General features: G+C 37.1%; 1 protein-coding gene across 1 annotated transcript; it reads left to right on the forward strand.

Annotated features, from left to right (window-relative positions):
- The first annotated feature begins 2,383 nt into the window (after positions 1 to 2,383).
- Positions 2,384 to 7,233, forward strand: LOC139787054 (uncharacterized). Its single transcript, XM_071726143.1, has 3 exons — positions 2,384 to 3,113; positions 3,321 to 7,097; positions 7,229 to 7,233. Exons 1-3 carry the CDS (start codon positions 2,384 to 2,386, stop codon positions 7,231 to 7,233), a joined length of 4,512 nt encoding a protein of 1,503 aa, XP_071582244.1.
- Positions 7,234 to 19,773: the final 12,540 nt, after the last annotated feature.

Here is a 19,773-nt window from a genome sequence, read left to right on the forward strand (position 1 = left end):
TATTTCATATATTTGTGGTAAAAATTCGGTACAATAGTTTTTAAGTTAAAAACGCACAAACACACACCACCCGTAAGGATTTTATATAATAGAATTTCCCGGAAATGAAAATGTCGTGGTTAATTTTTCATTATCGATTTTGTGGAAACCGATTCTTTTAATTTTTGAAATTTTTCGAGAAATAATCGCGGACTACTCATTCGTTAGTGTACTAAATTTTTACCAAAAGTATATGAAATAGGGGTAGAATTCCCGGAAATGAAAATGTCGTGGTTAATTTTTCATTACCGATTTTGTGAAAACCGATTCTTTTAATTTTTCAAATTTTTTGGGAAATAATTGACCGAATCACATTCGTTAGTGGACCGAATTTTTACTAAAAGTATATGAAGTTGGGGTAGAATTTTCCGGGGAGTGCCATAATGTGTATTGTTTTTTGTTACCGATTTTATGGAAACCGGTTTTTCTAATTTTTCTAATTTTTCGGGAAATAATTGACTGAATCTCATTCGTTAGTGTATCGAATTTTTACCAAAAATATATGAATAGCTTAATATCTCCATTATATCTTACAAAAGAAGGGAGAATTAAATATGACAGTCATGTCAAATGTAAATGTAAGTGTTTTTTAACAGAAATTTTAAAGAATTATTGAGTAATTAACCAAATTTTTTTAAAAATGTCCGTGGTTGCTCTAACTTTTTTTGGAAATTTGAGATTGCTCGCTCGCATCTTTGTACAGCGACCGTTCAAAAAAAGCAACTCGAAAAAGAGAGTGAATTTTGAATTTGAGAAGCCAATTAACTTGAAACTTGGTGAAATTTATGAGTATATGTTCGGCTCGAACTTCTGAGGTGGAACTTCTGAGCCTAACATATACTCATAAATGTCACCAAGTTTCAAGGGTAAACCAAAGAATGATGTCGTTGCCCTAGATATAGAGGTCGATGTTGAATTTCAATAATGCGAAAATATACGACGGTGCGCCGCGTAGCGGGCGCGAGTCTTTTAATATCATTCTCTATCTTTTATTAGTTCGCGTACATACAGACAGAAAACGGTAATTATTCTGTCTCCCTCCCTCTCTCTCTCTTTCACAAGTTGACACATACATATGAAGCATGCCACATTTGCGAACGATATACCAAATAAATGAATTTTACGGGGAGTGCTATAGGGTATGTAGTTTCTTATTATCTATTTTCTGGAAACAGATTTCTTTAATTATTTTAATATTTAAAAAATAAAGAATTAAAAAAATTAGTTTCCAGAAAATCGGTAACGAAAAACTATATACCCTATAGCACTTTCCAGAAAATTCTACCCCTATTTCATATATTTGTGGTAAAAATTCGGTACAATAGTTTTTAAGTTAAAAACGCACAAACATACACCACCCGTAAGGATTTTATATAATAATATAGATAATAATTATTCCAATCTTAAAAAGGCCGTGTTTAAAAAGGATGTTAGAAATATCCTTTTTATAATAACATATACATTGGCTACCACTTTTAATGTTAATTTTAATCTTTACTATGAAATTATTTATTGTGGTTTATTGTTTTATATTGTAATATATTTTATCTATTATTATAAGTTAATAAATTCACTGAAAGCGATAGATCAATATATATGTTGCAATAAAAAATTTATACAATATTATACAAATTAAAAATTTATGTATAGATATAAGAGATAGATTATACAGATTGATTTTTTGTTTTTTGTTTGGTTCTGTCTTTCTTATCTCTTATTTATATAAGTTTAATTATATATTTTTCCTTTCACAGATATTTAATTTTAAACAAGAAAACTGAACTTATAATAATAGATAAAATTATACAAATTTTATAAATTTATATTTAGATATGTGAGTAATAATATGAATTATATACGAAAATGCAATATATTGACGACGGTACTTATATATATAGATACATATATTGAACAGAATATAGATAAGTAAGAGAGATAGAATGGAAACAGAAAGAACACAACAGAAAAAAGAAATAAAGGATTAAGCAAATGTGATAATATGAGAACATAAGATAGTAAGAATAATAGTAAGAAAAATATCGAAAATTAGAAAGAGAGAAGAACAAGTAAGTCTTAATTATACAGTAAATTTTTCGCAATTGTACGTCCGAGTAGACAAATTTTAGCGTATAGTATTTAAAGAATAATTAAATTTAAAATAAATTTTTCGCGATTGTACGTTCAAGTACAATCAAATTTGAATTTTACCCTTCTCTATTTAAAGTACCCTACGGTATTCCAGTTCGAACAAGTAAATTTAAAATAAATTTTTCGAGATTGTACGTTCAAGTATACAAATTTCAGCGTTCAATATTTAAAGAACAAGTAAATTTAATTATACAAAATGCCTCGAAAGAGAAAATGCGCAAATTTGAGTAAAGTGAGTCATGAAAGCAGACGATTAAGACAAATGCGAAAAAATGAGATTTTGGAGGAAAAGACTAAGAGATTAGAAGCTAATGCCCAGAGAAATGCTATGCAGAGGGCACAGGAAAATGTAGAGACAAGATCTCAACGATTGGAAGCTAATGCCCAGAGAAATGCTATGCAGAGGGCACAGGAAAATGTAGAGACAAGATCTCAACGACTGGAAGCTAATGCCCAGAGAAATGCTATGCAGAGGGCACAGGAAAATGTAGAGACAAGATCTCAACGACTGGAAGCTAATGCACAGAGAAATGCTATGCAGAGGGCACAGGAAAATGTAGAGACAAGATCTCAACGACTGGAAGCTAATGCCCAGATAAATGCTATGCAGAGGGCACAGGAAAATGTAGAGACAAGATCTCAACGACTGGAAGCTAATGCCCAGAGAAATGCTATGCAAAGGGCACAGGAAAATGTAGAGACAAGATTTCAACGACTGGAAGCTAATGCCAAGAGAAATGCTATGCAGAGGTCACAGGAAAATGTAGAGACAAGATTTCAACGACTTGAAGCTGATGCCCAGAGACATGTTCAGAGAAGGTGCCAAGCCAAACAACTGAATCACCATATTGCGCTAATTATGAAGGATCATGAAATGAATGTGCCTGTTCATACACTTGGCCAAATGAATGTCGAATGCCAATTTTGTAAATCGTTAAACTTTATATGTGAAAAACCTAAAGATGGAAAATTTACATATTGTTGTCAAAAGGGGAAACTTCAATTAAAACAAATAAATTTTCCAGAATTTCTAAAAAAATTATTCATGGGAAATGATGCTTCATCTAAGAATTTTATGGATAATATTCGTTCATATAACAGTGCTTTAGCTATGGCTTCAATGGGTGCCCCAGGTAATAGGAATCCCTTGGATGTAGTGAACCATGCTCCTTATTGCTTGAAGATTCATGGGCAATATCATCATTTGACCTCGATAGCAATGCGTCCAGATGATGGGCAACCCCCACGATATGCACAGCTTTACTTCTTGGATACGGAAGAAGCTATTCATCATAGAATGAATAACGAAGCCAACCAAAGGTGTGATCCAGCAATGATGAGAGATTTATCATGTTTCATGATCCAATGCAATGAATTTGCAAAGACTTTTAAGATGATGCGTCAAGTTGAACAAGATCTTAATCCGAGAGGCATTCAAACTCCAAACTTGATGTTGTGCTTCCGAAATGATCCTAAACATGATCAAAGAAGATATAATGCTCCACGAGCTAATGAAATAGCCGTGGTCTTTCAGAATATTGATGGTGAGCCTCCATTTGAGAGAGACATTCGAATTTATAACAAAAATTCGAACGATGTCCAACAAATTTCAATTCTGGATAAAAAATGTGACCCAATGTGTTATCCTTTATTATATCCATATGGTAATGATGGATGGCATTCAGAATTGAAATCTCATAATCCTCAGTATCCAGGATTCAAAGTAACGCAAATGGACTATTATGCTCACTTGCTGGCACCAAGAGCAGAATTTAGCCAACTTCAAAGAGCAGGCAAATTGAGATGCCAATTTATACTTGATGCCTATATGAAAACTGAAGCAAATAGGCTTAATTACATTAAATTGAATCAGCCTCAATTAAGAGCTGAACTTTATTCAGGGTTAATGGATCACCTTGATAATCTAACACAAAACGAAGGAATTACAGTAGGTATACCTGTAATATTACCATCCTCATTTATGGGTAGTCCAAGGAACATGCAAGAAAGGTACCAAGATGCTATGTCTTTAGTTAGAAAATTTGGTAAACCAGACATTTTTCTTACGATGACTTGCAATCCTCAATGCCCTGCAATTAAGGAAAACCTTGATGGATGCCCATTAGAGTATCGACCTGATTTGATAGCTAAAACATTCAGCTTGGATGTCAAAGAGATTATGAAGGATCTAATCCAAAATGGAATTTTTGGAAATATTATAGCCTATGCAGGCGTCATTGAGTTCCAAAAAAGAGGACTTCCACATTTGCATTTACTTGCAATGTTGAGTGATGAAGATAAGCCTCGACTTTCAGAAGTTATTGACATGATGGTATGGGCTGAAATTCCGGACGAAGAAAGATATCCAGAACTTAATGAAAAAGTTCTGAAACACATGATTCATGGTCCTTGCGGTAACCAATCTCAGGGATATCCTTGCACTGGTGACGATGGAAAATGCTCAAAAGGCTTTCCAAAAGAGTTTCGAAACGAAACAAATGCTAACGTGAATGGATATCCCATGTATCAACGAAGGAATACTGGGAAAAAATACATTGTCAGAGGCAAAGAAATTGACAATCGATGGGTGGTGCCATATTCGCCATATTTAATCATGAAATATGATCGACATATCAATTTAGAAATATGTTCATCAGTGAAGAGCGTAAAATACTTATATAAGTACATTCACAAAGGATTTGACTGTGCCGCAATTGAAGTGCAAACACGAGATGGCACAAGGCTCATCACAGTAGATGAAGTTAACTCATTCATGGATGCAAGATATGTTAGTGCTCCAGAAGCAATGTGGAGACTTAATGGATATGATCTATTCATGAAGTCTCATACAGTAATAAGACTGGCAGTCCATTTACCTAATCGTCAAATGGTTTATTTCAGAGCGGGAAATGAAGAGCAAGCTGCTCAAAGAGAGCTCAACAGAGATACTACACTGACTGCATGGTTTAAATTGAATCAATCTGATGAAAATGCGGTACATTTTCTTTACACAGATATTCCTTCACATTATATTTATGAAAAGAAAGAAACTAAGTGGAAGCTACGCAAAAAAGGTGCTGAAAAAATAATTTCAAGGCTTTATACAGTGAGCATCAAAGACACTGAGAGATTTTATCTTCGCCTTCTACTTCTGCATGTAAAAGGAGCAAAATGTTTTGAGGATATGAGAACTGTAAATGGCGTTCTTTATGAGACGTTCAAAGATGCGGCAATTGCAAAGAATTTGGTAGAAGCTGATGATCTTTGGGAAAAAACAATAGAGGAAGCGACAGGATCCCATATGCCTGCACAACTTCGAGAGCTATTTACCTATATTTGCATCTTTGGAACTCCAACTGATGTACCGACACTTTGGAATAAATACAAAGAATATATGATTGAAGACTTTGTATACAACAATGTTGTCAATCCAGAAAATATGGCTTTGAATCATATACAAGAGATTCTGAAAAATAATGGAAGTAGTTGTGATAATTTCAAATTGCCAAATCCAAATCCAGTAAATATTGATGTCATAGAATATAATGTAGATGAGGAAAAAAGACGTGGTGAATATTTAATATCGACACTAAATGTTGAGCAAAAGTACGTATACGATTTAGTAATGCGAGCAATTGATAATGAAAATGAACCACAGCGGTTATTTTGTATAGACGGATTTGCAGGTAGTGGTAAAACTTACCTGTTCAACGCATTTATGAGTGTTATACGAGGAAGAAACGAAGAAGTTCTTTCATGTGCATCAACTGGCATTGCTGCAACACTTCTAAAGGGAGGAAGAACTTATCACTCCCTTTTTAAGCTTACCATCCCAATTGATGATGGTGCGAAATCAAATATCAGAGGAAACTCAAAAGTTGCACGAGAACTGATATCTGCAAAACTCATCATATGGGATGAGGTAAGTATGACTGTAGGACATGCCTTAACAGCAGTTGACAAACTTCTCAAGGATCTGATGAAGAAATCACAACCATTTGGAGGAAAAGTTATTCTATTTGCAGGAGATTTCAGACAAAATTTACCCATAGTGCCTCATGCACAAAAAACGACAATAATTGAGTCAACAGTTAAATATAACCCTATATGGAGAAATGTAATTCAGGTTAAACTTAAACAAAATATGAGAACTGGAGATGAAAGAGAATTTGCAAATTGGCTGTTGCAACTAGGAGATGGTAAATTGACAAATACGGACGGACTACATCCTGATATAATTGAAATCCCTGAGGATTTTATATCAAAAGGATCTCTTATTAGTGAGATTTTTGGTGATAAAATCACTATAGAACAAATTCATGATAATCAAGATCGAGCGATCCTTTGTCCAAAGAATGAAGACACGTTCAAAATTAATGACGAAATCCTTCATCTAATAGAAGGACAGGAAAAGGAATATCTCTCAATTGACTCTATCATGAATGATGATACACAAGAACAATTGAATTTCCCGACTGAATTTTTAAATTCTGTAACGCCTTCTGGGATGCCAGTTCATCGACTCAAAATAAAGATTGGTGCTATAATTATACTATTAAGGAATTTGAATACTAAAAAAGGACTATGCAATGGAACAAGATTTATTGTTAACGATCTGAAACCTAATCTTATTTATGCGGAGGTTCTGAACGGCCCTGCTCGAGGTCAGATTGTCTTCATACCAAGGATTGATTTTCTTACAAATGAATTGGAACTACCGTTTAAACTCAAACGGAGACAGTTTCCTATTCGAGTGGCATTTGCTATGACAATCAATAAATCTCAAGGACAAACTTTAGAAAAAGTTGGAATTTATTTGCCACATTCTGTATTTGCTCATGGTCAACTATATGTAGCATTCTCAAGAGCAACTAAGAGGAATAATGTTAAAGTTAAGGTCAATGAGATTAGTAATCAAGGACATCTTATTAAGGAAAATTCAAAAACTTATACAAAAAATGTTGTATATCGAGAAATTTTGTAAATTAACATGTAAAAAAATACTAAAAAGTGTATAATTATTTGTTACCGAATTTTTTAGAGTAATAGATTTAGGGCCCGCGCGAAGCGCGGGGCAAGCATCCAAAATGTATAAATACTAAAAAGTGTATAATTATTTGTTACCGAATTTTTTAGAGTAATAGATTTAGGGCCCGCGCGAAGCGCGGGGCAAGCATCTAGTATATATATAAATGTATGTATGTATGTATGTATGTATGTATGTCCTTTATACACTCTTGAACTATTCGACCGAATTTTTACCAAAAGTATATGAAATAGGGGTAGAATTTCCCGGGGAGTGTTATAGAGTGTATAGTTTTTCGTTACCGATTTCCTGGAAACCGGTTTTTTTAATTTTTCTAATTTTTTGTGAAATAATTGACCGAATCTCAAAGAATTATAGATCAAATTTCTACCAAAAGTATATGAAATAGGGGTAGAATTTTCCGGGGAGTGCCACTATGTGTATAGTTTTTTGTTACCGATTTTCTGGAAACCGGTTTTTCCAATTCTTCTAATTTTTCGGGAAATAATTGACCGAATCTCAAAGAATTATAGATTAAACAGGGGTAGAATTTTCCGGGGAGTGCTATAAAGTGTATAATTTTTCGTTACCGATCTTTTTGGAAGCCGGTACCAAAATTTTTTCAATTTTTCGGGAATTAATTGACCGAATCTTAAAGAATTGTATATGAAGTAGGGGTAGAATTTTCCGGGAAGTGCTATAAAGTGTACTATTTTTGTTATTGATCTTTTTGGAAACCGGTTTTTATAATTTTTCCAATTTTTTGGGAAATAATTGATTGAATTTCAAAGAATTATACATGAAGTAGGGGTAGAGGGAGAGAGAGAGGGAGAGAGAGAGAGGGAGAGAGAGAGGGAGATAGATAGATAGATAGATTAAATTTATTATGCCCAAGAAAAAACTATAGGGCAAATATTAACAATACAAAAAGAAAGCAAAATGTGCATGCTCTCTCTTACACAAATCGGTTAAGTGTAGAGCACAACCAGTAGCTTATTATAACAGTATACGCTGTAAAAGGACTAGAACTAACGCAACTTAAAAATAGGAACAACGTAAGTAGAATAAAACTAAAACTAATACTAAGAATAATAAGACGCTGCACAACTTACAAGCCGATAACAGGGAAAACGCCATCAAAAGCCCCGCCCAGCAATCGATATCATGCAAACCTCACCCGCCAACAAATACGCCCTGAGAAGACTCTTGAGGAGAGAGAGAGAGGGAGAGAGAGGAGAGAGGGAGAGAGAGAGGGAGGGAGAGAGATAGAGAGAGAGGGAGAGAGAGAGGAGGGAGAGAGAGAGAGAGGGAGAGAGAGAGGGAGAGAGAGAGAGGGAGAGGGAGAGGGAGAGGGAGAGAGGGAGAGAGAGGGAGAGAGAGGGAGAGAGAGGGGAGAGAGAGGGGAGAGAGAGAGAGAGAGAGAGAGAGAGAGAGAGAGAGAGAGAGAGAGAGAGAGAGAGAGAGAGAGAGAGAGAGAGAGAGAGAGAGAGAGAGAGAGAGAGAGAGAGAGAGAGAGAGAGAGAGAGAGAGAGAGAGAGAGAGAGAGAGAGAGAGAGAGAGAGAGAGAGAGACTATTTGTGTGTCTTATTACATATGTTCTCCGGGGCGAAGCCCGGGTAATCAGCTAGTTACTTATAAAATATGAAATTAAAAAATAATAAAATGTGGTTAAAAAGTGATACATTAAATCTAATAAATTTCAAACAATATTTATAGAAATAATTTATATATATACAGCTGCATTGAAGTAAAAGTATACTATATATGGAGGTGGAGGGGTAAAAACCACAGTCGTGTAACTCAAATTTTTAAAAATATTTTCTCGTGTGCATAGATGCAATCTGTACAATATATAAATTGCATCTATGCACACGAGAAAAGATTTTTAAAAATTTGACTTACACCACTGTGGTTTTTACCCCTCCATATATGATAAGACTCGCTATTTCAAATTTTATGGATTACTGGTAGCATTACGTTTAATACACATGTGTAGTAGTGTATTACACATTTTGTAGATTACATGTGTAGTCTACTACACAAGTCACTTACCACACGTGTAGTATATTACACATATAATGGATTACACGTGTAGTCTACTACACAAGTCACTTACCACACGTGTAGTATATTACATATATAGTGGATTACACGTGTAGTGGATTTCACCCTTCATGATTAGACGTGTATTCCATATTACAGGGATTTCACGCACTAAGTAATTACAGCGTGTAATAACTACAGATTATTGTGTTCCTTTCTGTGATAACTACAGGTGGTCCTGTAGTAACTACACAAGTGTAATATTTACTGGCTGTAGTTTTCTTTCCGTAAGGGATAATAAATTATCCAAATGCTACATATTCAATAGGGTGATTCAAAAAAACCTTCTTTTTGTATTTTTCGCGATACACCCCAAAATATCAAAGCTTACCTAAAAAAGAATTTTCCTCAAAAGGGGAGCAAAATCGAACAAGTTTTAGAGGTCGCTACCAGCGATTTTCAATATTTTCAATTAAAAAATCGGTTTTTTTTTTCAAATATTTAAAATTGCATAACTTTTCGAGTTTTAATGATAGAGGCATGAAATTTTCAGGGAATCTTCGTCAATTCATGTAGTTTATGAATATTGAGTTAAAAAATTTATTTTCATTCAATGAATATGTAGCATTTGGATAATTTATTATTCTATCAACTTAAATTTAACAACAAAAGTTGGAATGCAATACAGACACCTAAATAAAGATTATAACATGCATTATTTCTACATTACGGGTAACGTGGTTTTTTGAATTTGTTGTTTAAACAAATTTTTAGCAACAAATTCACCGATGTTCAAGCATTTGATTATTGAAATGTGTTTTTGGATTACCCAGATGTAATTTAAAATCAAAACCAAATCCCAGATCGCTGGCGCCTATTAGTTATAGACAATTATTTTTTTATTATAAACAAAAGAAACGTAAAAAAATTGTTTCCGAAAATAAATTTTTTAACTCAATATTCATAAACTACATAAATTGACGAAGATTCTCTGAAAATTTCATGCCTCTATCATTAAAACTCGAAAAGTTATGCAATTTTGAATATTTGAAAAAAAAACCGATTTTTTAATCGAAAATATTGAAAATCGCTGGTAGCGACCTCTAAAACTTGTTCGATTTTGCTCCCCTTTTGAAGAAAATTCTTTTTTTAGGTAAGCTTTGATATTTTGGGGTGTATCGCGAAAAATACAAAAAGGTTTTTTTGAATCACCCTAATATATATATATATATATATATATATCAATTATAACTTAAAAATGATATTGGAGATACTTTAGTAAATATAATTATCTATTTTGTAATATATTTTTTTGTTGTAACATACTATAAATATATTTGTATTGTGAGGGAATAAAATTTTTGTCAATGGCTTGCATTGCAGATACAAATGAATGTGTTACTTGAAGCTGACTATATCTGTAAAATTGACCATTTTTCACATGTATGTGATAAATTTTCAACTAATACAACAGCCATGCAACGTACATAAATACATACACTTAGAAATAAGTTGAAATATTTTAAAAATAATTTCTCATGTTACAATCAAAACAGTTTAATTAATTAAAATATTATATATAATGTTAATTTATACATTACATGCAATCATTAATTTAAGTATGCGGTACTTGTAGTAGTATCACAAGTTTTGTGTGTATGTACACATACATACATACACACGCATTCTCCCCCACATATCCATATCTACAATCACATGTATATGTATTGTTGCGCTGCGCTCCGCTATCTCAGAGACACTTGCGTTCGCTCCGCGCACTCCCGGGCTCGCGTGAAAAGAGAGACAACACTTTATTAGGAAAGGAACTCAAGGGTTTATTAGAAACTCTGTACAAGCGTTTCAGGTGGAGAACACGTCCGAACGATCCGAGTCTCCCCGTAGATCTGACAGTCGTTGTTATTACACAGATCAATACATCCCGTCGTTAGGGAACGCGCTTCGGCTTGAAGCTACTTGTGAGCGAAGTTCAGGCTTCTCGTGAGCGAAGTTCCGCGCGCAACGGGTGTTCCAGCACGGGTGCAACACTGCCCCCCTTCTTCCTAGATTGTCGTCCCGAAAATCCTCAGAAGGGCAGTGCCCCGATACACGACTTCCCGGGCACCAGGCTGGCCCCTTGTTCTACCCCGGGCTGCTGCCACAGGTTAACGAACTGCCCTCTCCTGGTCCCTCGCCGTAAAACACCTCGAGGTAGGCTTCGCTTTTTTCGGCTTTCCGGGAAAGAGCTGGCCAGACTCCTCCCCTCCGACACCAGGGCGAACCATCCTCTTCTGCAGGAACATCCCCCGACGTTACCGCTCTTCCTCGAAATCTTCGGACAAGGGGGGGGGGGGAAACTGTTGTAGACCCAACGTCTTAAAGACTCCCCGAGTCCCTGTCTCGGCATTTGCCCTACGTCCCACGGAAAAAACCACAACTCAAAAGAACCGTGGGCGAGACAGTCTTCTTAAAGAATTTCTCTTCCAAAGGAGTCTTGGCCGTTGTTCCGCCGCGGTGGTTCAGGTCGAGATCTCACAAGTCCTCTCAAACCGCAGACTCCCTCTAGAGAAAACCAAAGTAATCACGCAGTAAATTCTAAACAGAACAACTTTTCAAATTAAAAAAAAAATCCAACACTTCATTAAAGAAACTTGTTATTTACAACCATCTACAATCTTACATCAATTTAATTTTTATTCTCTTGTTTATTTCTCCTTCTTTTTTTGGGGGGGGGCTCCAATCTACTTTAACCTTTCCTTAACTATACTTTTCTCTCACAGTAAAGAGCTAATCTATCCGAATGAACAACCTTTCTTTTGTGTCTGGGAGATTTCTGAATGCAGTATACCACGTCACTAAGCTTCTTTTTTATGCAAAAGGGTCCTTCCCAATTGCTTTGCAATTTCGGGGCTTTTCCTTTCGTCCTACGAGGATTGTAGAACCAGACTTTCTGCCCCTCTTGAAAAGAATTTGCCTGGCTCCCCGATCGTACCAGGACTTAACCCGAGAAAACTTGATATTCATACGTGCCCTAACACCAGAATGGATTTCCTCAAGTTTTCCCTTTAGATTTCCAATAAACCTCCCGACTGACTGCTCCTCCTCCCCACGAAGCTTTGGTGGACTACCCTGTAACAGATCTAAAGGTAATTTAAGATCTCGAGCAAAACATAATTCGGCAGGAGTTACACCAGTGGTTTCGTGTTTCGAAGATCTGTAAGCTAACAAGAACATGGGAACCCAACGATCCCAATCTCGTTGATTCTCAGAAATGTACTTTGCCAGATAATTAGTAATGGTTTGATGCTGACGCTCAACCTGTCCATCCGACTGAGGATGCAAAGCAGTAGTCCTCGTCTTCCTAATTCCAAGAAGATCCATCAATTCCGTAAAAAGTTTTGATTCGAAATTCCTTCCTTGGTCCGTATGTACTTCTAAGGGGACTCCATATCTAGAAACAAACTGATTAGTAAAGATTTCTGCTACTGTTCTAGCTCTTATGTTCTTCAATGGGAACGCCTCCACCCATTTAGAGAAACAATCTACAACGACAAGGAGATATTTATTTCCTGATGCAGTTGTTGGAAGGGGGCCAAGAATATCCATTTGGACTCTCTCAAATGGTGTCTCAACATTGTAATCTGCAAAGGGGATTTCCTTTCCCGATGGAGCCTTTTTTGGAAATGCAAACCTTACAAGATTTGCACCAATCTTCCACGTCTTGTTTGCAAGTTTGCTCAATAAAAACGCTTCCGGATTTTCTCCAACGTTTTATTAATACCAAAATGTCCTCCCGAAGGAGAATCGTGGGCCTCTCTCAGAATCTCCTTAACCCGACTTCGGGGAACAACAAGCTGAAAAAAACTTGTTTTCAGATTTGGGACCTCCCACCTCTTATATAGGATTCCTTCTTCTAAAACTAGAGCGTCCCAATGTAACCAGTAGATTTGAGCGGAAACGTCCCTGTCAGGGATTTCAGTACGAGGAGGACGGATTCCAGTTTCCTTAGCTCGAAGAATGAATGTAATTCCCGTGTCCTCACCTTGTTCCTTACGCCAGACCTCTGGGGTCTCTCTCTGAAGAATCAAACGCGCAACCACCTTGTCCTGTTCTTCGAAATTTTTCTTCTCAACTCTCTCACAATAACCACAGCCAAACTTTTCACACTGACGCCTAGATAGTCCGTCAGCATTCTTATGGGATTCTCCTTTACGATGGATAACCTCAATTCGAATTGCTGGAGCCTTTCCAACCATCGCGCTAACTGCCCTTCCAAATCTCTGAAGGACATAAGCCATTTCAAAGAAACATGGTCGGTTCGGATTAAAAATTTCCGTCCTAAAAGATAATGACGGAAAAATTTAAAAGAGTCCACAACCGCCAAAAGCTCTCGGCGGGTTACACAATAATTTCTCTCCGCCTTATTAAGAACTCGACTGTAATAGGCTATAATTCTCTCCTTCCCTTCTTGTCTTTGCGACAAAACCGCGCCGATACCGATATTTGAAGCATCGGTATCTAAAACAAATTCTCCCTCTCCTTCAGGAAAAGAAAGGGCCGGAGGAGAAGATAAAACTCGCTTTAATTCCTCAAAAACTCTTTGATGCTCCTCCTTCCAAACAAACTTAGTTTGGTTTCCCGTGAGGGAGTAAAGGGATTTCGCCAAAGAAGAAAATCCTTTAATAAACTTCCGGTAGTACGAGCAAAATCCTAAGAAACTCCGCAATTGTTTTCTCGTATGCGGTACTGACCAATCTTTAACCGCGGTTATCTTTTCAGGATCCGTAGTTATGCTTTTCCGCCGAAATAACATGTCCCAAATATCTAACGCTTCTACTAAAAGAGTGCATTTATTTGGATTCAACTTCAGATTAACTTCCCTTAGGCGTAAAAGCACCGTCTCAAGATTTCTCAGCATTTCGGAAAAACTTTTACCAAAAATAATTACATCATCTAGATAAACTAACAATTTTATTCAAAAATTGTTTAAGGACTTTTTCCATAAGACGCTGAAACGTAGCGGGGGCGTTACAAAGGCCAAAAGGCATAACGGTGAACTGCCAGAGACCGTTACCGATAGAAAACGCTGGTCTTTTCTTTGTCTTCAGGACGGATTTTCACTTGCCAGTATCCGCTTTTTAAGTCTAAAGTGCAAAACCAGATGTTACCTGATAACTGGTCGAAAATGTCGTCTATTCTGGGAAGAGGAAAAGAATCCTTTTTGGTTACAGCATTAACTTTCCTGTAATCCACGCAAAATCTGATAGAGCCATCTTTCTTTTTCACAAGAACTACAGGTGAGATCCAGGGGCTTTGCGATTCCTCAATCACCCCTTGTTTCCTCATATCCTCAATAATCTTATTCACCTCTTCCCGCATTTGGATTGGAATACGACGGGAACCTGCTTTATGGAGGAGAATCTTTCACATCTATAGCATGTTTAACAATATCACAATTCCCTGCAATAATTTCCTTAGAAAACACATCCTGAAAATCACTCAGAAATTGGGCAAAAATCTCCTTTTGGGACTCATTTAGATATAGAGAATTATTCACAAAAAGTTCTTCTAAGATAGACAAATCTCCTCCAGAAGAACCTTCCACTCGAGAACAATTGAAGACTTTCTCTTTATTTAAATCGGGATCAACAAAGAAAGATTCGAAAACATTTTCCAAATTTACTTTTTTAAGAAAATCCTTTCCTAATAAGCATTCATCAGAAATCTCTGCTACAAACATAAGAACTTCAACAGAATATTTACCTAATTGAACCTTAACTTTAACTTTAGATTCTAAAGGAACCCTTTCTCCAGTTGGATACCTCAGATTGCAATTCTCTACTTTAATTCTTTCTATTTTATCTTCAACCATTTTAGAATTAACAACAGAAACATCGGAGCCCGTGTCTATCTTAAAGGAACAACACTTATTGTTTAGTAAACCATTATAACAGAAATCTTTTTCATTTATCTTATCAACTACCACATTTTTTAAACGAAAAACTTTTGGGGGTATTTCTCGCAAGAGTGTGAGCCCGCCCCGTCAAGCTCAACTAAACCGCGTTTCCCTCTTCGGGGCATTCAGATCGAAAATGCCCCGTTTTCCCGCACGTCCAACATTCCCTTCGGTCGGCGCCAAATTTGCTGCCGCGCGAGTTTCCCTTCCGGCTTCTCCAGCCTTTCTCTTTTTCCTCCTCCTTTCCTTCCTTCTTCCCTTCAACCTCCTTCCGCGCGTCCTTCCTCTCCTCCTTCTCAAAATTCTTTCCAAAATATTCCCTCCTTCTTTCGAAACTATTCCTCTGAATAATTTTACCGCTTTTGCCCTTTCGACGGCTGCTTTTAAGGAGGTTAATCCCTCCAACTGGAGAGTCCTCCTCAAAAAGCCGTCAGATATTGCAAGAAAACAAATTGCGCGCACGCGATCTTATCTCGAACCGAAAAGAACACTCGGGGTAAGCTAATCGCGACAGTCTTTCCAATTCCGCGCCAAGAGAAGCCCAAATCTTCTCCATTTCTCTGCTTTCGGCCCGTAAATTGCGTAATAAAAGTTTTGCGACAAACCCCCCTCGCCGAAACGCAACTCCAATTTCGATTTTAGTTCTTCGAAACATAAATTTTCAAATTTTCGACCGACTCTAATACGTCCGCGCTTTTCCCCTAAGACTCGCGGCCAACGCAACGGATTTTGACGCGTCGTCCCAATTATTCGCACGCGCGATGAGAAGAAATTGGGAGAGGAATTCTCGCAGCGGCGTCGAGCCGTCAAACGTGTCGGGCTTCAACTTGAAGCCCAATTCCGTACGCGCACAACTTCCACGCGTTTCTTCCGCGACGGCTCGCGCTCTCGCGTCTACAAAATCTACACGCGTCACTTCCGCGACCGCGGCGGGCCCGCGCTCCCGTATCTCCGGTCGCGTTAGATAAGGAACTAGCTGCGGGAGTTCTCGACGCTGTGGCTCCGCTTCCCGCTGTCGCAGCAACGCCGCATAATCCTCAAGCATCTGGCGGATCTTCTGCATCATCGCCTGCAGTGTCACCACTTCCGCTGAGAGCTGAGGGGCGCTCGAGCCGGGTCGTATCTCCGTCTCTGTCTCGAGCCATGGAGCTCTCGGGCCTCGGGGTTCCCATTCCGCGCTCTCTTTCTCGTCGCGGGTGCTGTCAATGGCTCGGTGCTCGTCATCGTGTCCTTCGCTCGTCCGTCTCCAGTAGATCCGTCTGATCTGAACGATCCGTGCGATCCCGGACCGAGCCCCCAAAATGTTGCGCTGCGCTCCGCTATCTCAGAGACACTCGCGTTCGCTCCGCGCACTCCGGGCTCGCGTGAAAAGAGAGACAACACTTTATTAGGAAAGGAACTCAAGGGTTTATTAGAAAACTCTGTACAAGCGTTTCAGGTGGAGAACACGTCCGAACGATCCGAGTCTCCCCGTAGATCTGACAGTCGTTGTTAGTACACAGATCAATACATCCCGTCGTTAGGGAACGCGCTTCGGCTTGAAGCTACTCGTGAGCGAAGTTCAGGCTTCTCGTGAGCGAAGTTCCGCGCGCACGGGTGTTCCAGCACGGGTGCAACAGTATACACCCCCATCCACACCCACACACCCATCCATTTACACGCGTATTCTAACGTTTATTTTATAAGATAAAATAACAAAAAATTCTGGAATTACATTTTATTTATAATACAATAATAATCACGTCATCATATCATAACACAGTAAAAAGAAAAATAATTAGCAAGATTTATCTTTCTTTCTTTATTTAGATACTAACTTTATGAATTCGTTACATTGTAAACTTAAAGTCATCATATCATAACACAGTAAAAAGAAAAATAATTATCAAGATTTATCTTCTTAAAATGAGAGAATGAAGGGGAAGAGCGAAAAAAGAAAGAGGAAGGCTACTGCATAATATTAGCGATCGGGATAATACACGCGCACGCACGCACACAACACACCACACACACACCACACACACACAACACACACACACACACACACACCACCCGCACGTATGCACGCACGCGCACGACCCAATAAGTATTATTATTATTACCTCTATCAATATTGAAACGTCTTGGCTGTTTAAAACAGTGTCTTTGTCATCGGTAGTTACAACAACGTTCGTCTCTCGATCTCTATGCTAGGTTGGAGGACGACCTTGTCTGCCACTTATATACCCTGAATTACCGACATCTCCCTGATGACCACCTCTTGGCGGTAAATCCCAAACGCAATCTTCACTGCCGTCCAAAGTATCTCTAAATTCTAAAGGACGTATGGTCAATCATTAGATTCTTGATACATGTAGGGCAGTTATAATATTTTTACTTGCATCTTGTATTACTCATTGACTCATTTATCAGATATGCCTAAAAACAAGTTGATCAGAATCGAGACAAACGGTGTATCAATTCATTCAAAACGTAAATATTATTACATGATAAATGATGCCTCGAATTGCGACAGCACGCGGCTCATGCAAATGTTTACACGCGGCAACCACGCGCCAGAAACGCCTCGTGTGAACAGCTCCTTGATCTCTGTCGTCAATATATATTCACTATCTATCACGCAGCGATGATTACGATCGTCACTATTTCTAGGTTATAACTGACTTTACAGCTGCTTACAGCCTGAGCGCAGTACACTACACACACGCACATACATATATCGATATATCGACTCGAATTGATTTACTCGCTGGGTTGATAATGGCCGCGTTCAGCAGACCAAGCCGCTCAATAGCAGTCGAACGTGATTGGTTCTTACTTTTAGACCCAACCAATCAAGCAGTGTGTTGATAAGACGAACTCAACAGTTGTGTCTGCTGAACGTGCCTAATGAGCCCTATTCTCGAATCGTTTTCATGAAACTCGCATGCAAATTCAATGCTTTTCAAATAGAAAGTCGCATACGAAAATTATTAAGACAGGGCCCCTATTCTTGAAAAATATCGCATACGATATGTCATGAATATCACACTCTGCAACCAATAGCACACTTGCAAAGTGTGATTTTTCTAGTGACATTCTTATAAAATATCGTATGCGATATTTTTCGAGAATAGGGCACCAAGCTCGAGAATATAATCCCTGATTTACCTGATATATACCTGATATATACGGGCGAAGTTCGCATATATAGGTATCAACATTGCCCAGGTTATGTACAATATACATATATAGGGCCGATATCACAGTCTCTGATTAACGTGATCCTCCGATTAAACTCACTCTGCATTTCTTTCTAACTGTTCCCTTAGAAAGAGACGAAGAGTGAGTTTAATCATGAGGCTCACATTAATCGGAGACTCTGATATCGGTCCATATTCTCAACTCTTTTTTATCGATAAAAGCGCGCATTTATTTCTGAAATGTTATAGTTCATGTACATATATTATAGCATCTTAGAAATAAAAGCGCAATTTTTTATCGCTAAAAGAAAATTGAGAATATGAGCCAGTATATATAAATACGTGATTTAATGCTAATATTGTCCGAACTATATTAATATTGCATACCATGCAAACTTCGCCCATAACATATATACATCATTATTAAGAGTACATTAATAAATGCTTTCCATTTACATCAAAACTCAGATAATTCTCACTTGTGACGTCATTCTGTCTTTACTATTCATTAATTGTCAAAAAGGATAGGACAACGTCACAAGTGACAATTATTAAGTTTTGATATAAGCACCTAATATTACACAACAATATAATATACGTACATTACTTTTATTTGTAACGCTATTTATTTTTCTTCTTTATCTTCTTCTCTTTCTTCTTTAATTTTAACTTCAACTTGCAAAAATGAAATTGTTAAAATTTTTACTGACAATTTGACTGTGACACACACGAAGCAAGTTGTGCATAGAATCCTAGATAATCAGAAAGGTGACATTAACGGTAAATATATCGATTTATCGCGATTATTCGCCATTTTGCTTTTATTATGATCGCGGTCTGATCAGGCTGATCCTTATATTCCTTATAAAAAAAGAAAAAGTGGAACGGAATAATAACGGAATCATTTTGATTGGTTAGCCTTGTAATACTTGTTTTAGTTCTACAGGGCTAAATCAAAATAATTCTACTATTATTTCATTCTGCTATTTCTTTCCTTGAAAATCCAGCCTCATGTTCACAGAGCTATTTGGCCGGGTTTACAATGGATGTCGTAAGTCGTAATATATATATATATATATTACCTATATATATATATATACATACATATTATATATATATATATATATATATATATTAGAGTAGTCCTTATTTACTGGACAAAATATATATATATACATGCAAAAATAATCGCGTTCAATGTTTTTCTGAATAAAGAAAGAAAGATCATACAATTTGTGTCGTACAAATGTTTTCTTTAATTAATATAACACTCTTTACTAACATGCAAGTTTATTTATTAAATAATTAGATTTAATCAAATAGAATGTAAAATTAAACAAGTTTAATTGAAAAATTCAATCTAACTACTGAGTATACCCCGC

The sequence above is a fragment of the Temnothorax nylanderi genome, unplaced genomic scaffold, assembly GCF_030848795.1.
Source record: "Temnothorax nylanderi isolate EJ_2023f unplaced genomic scaffold, tnyl_v1.0 TNYL_tig1252_pilon, whole genome shotgun sequence".
NCBI classification, from domain to species: domain Eukaryota; kingdom Metazoa; phylum Arthropoda; class Insecta; order Hymenoptera; family Formicidae; genus Temnothorax; species Temnothorax nylanderi.

What these genes read in the sequence shown, in the direction of transcription:
- LOC139787054 (XM_071726143.1), top strand. Translation starts at nt 2,384, where the DNA reads ATGCCTCGAAAGAGAAAATGCGCAAATTTGAGTAAAGTGAGTCATGAA. An exon ending in GAATGTCGAATGCCAATTTT is followed by an intron (nt 3,114 to 3,320) that starts GTAAATCGTTAA and finishes TGGGTGCCCCAG; the next exon opens with GTAATAGGAATCCCTTGGAT.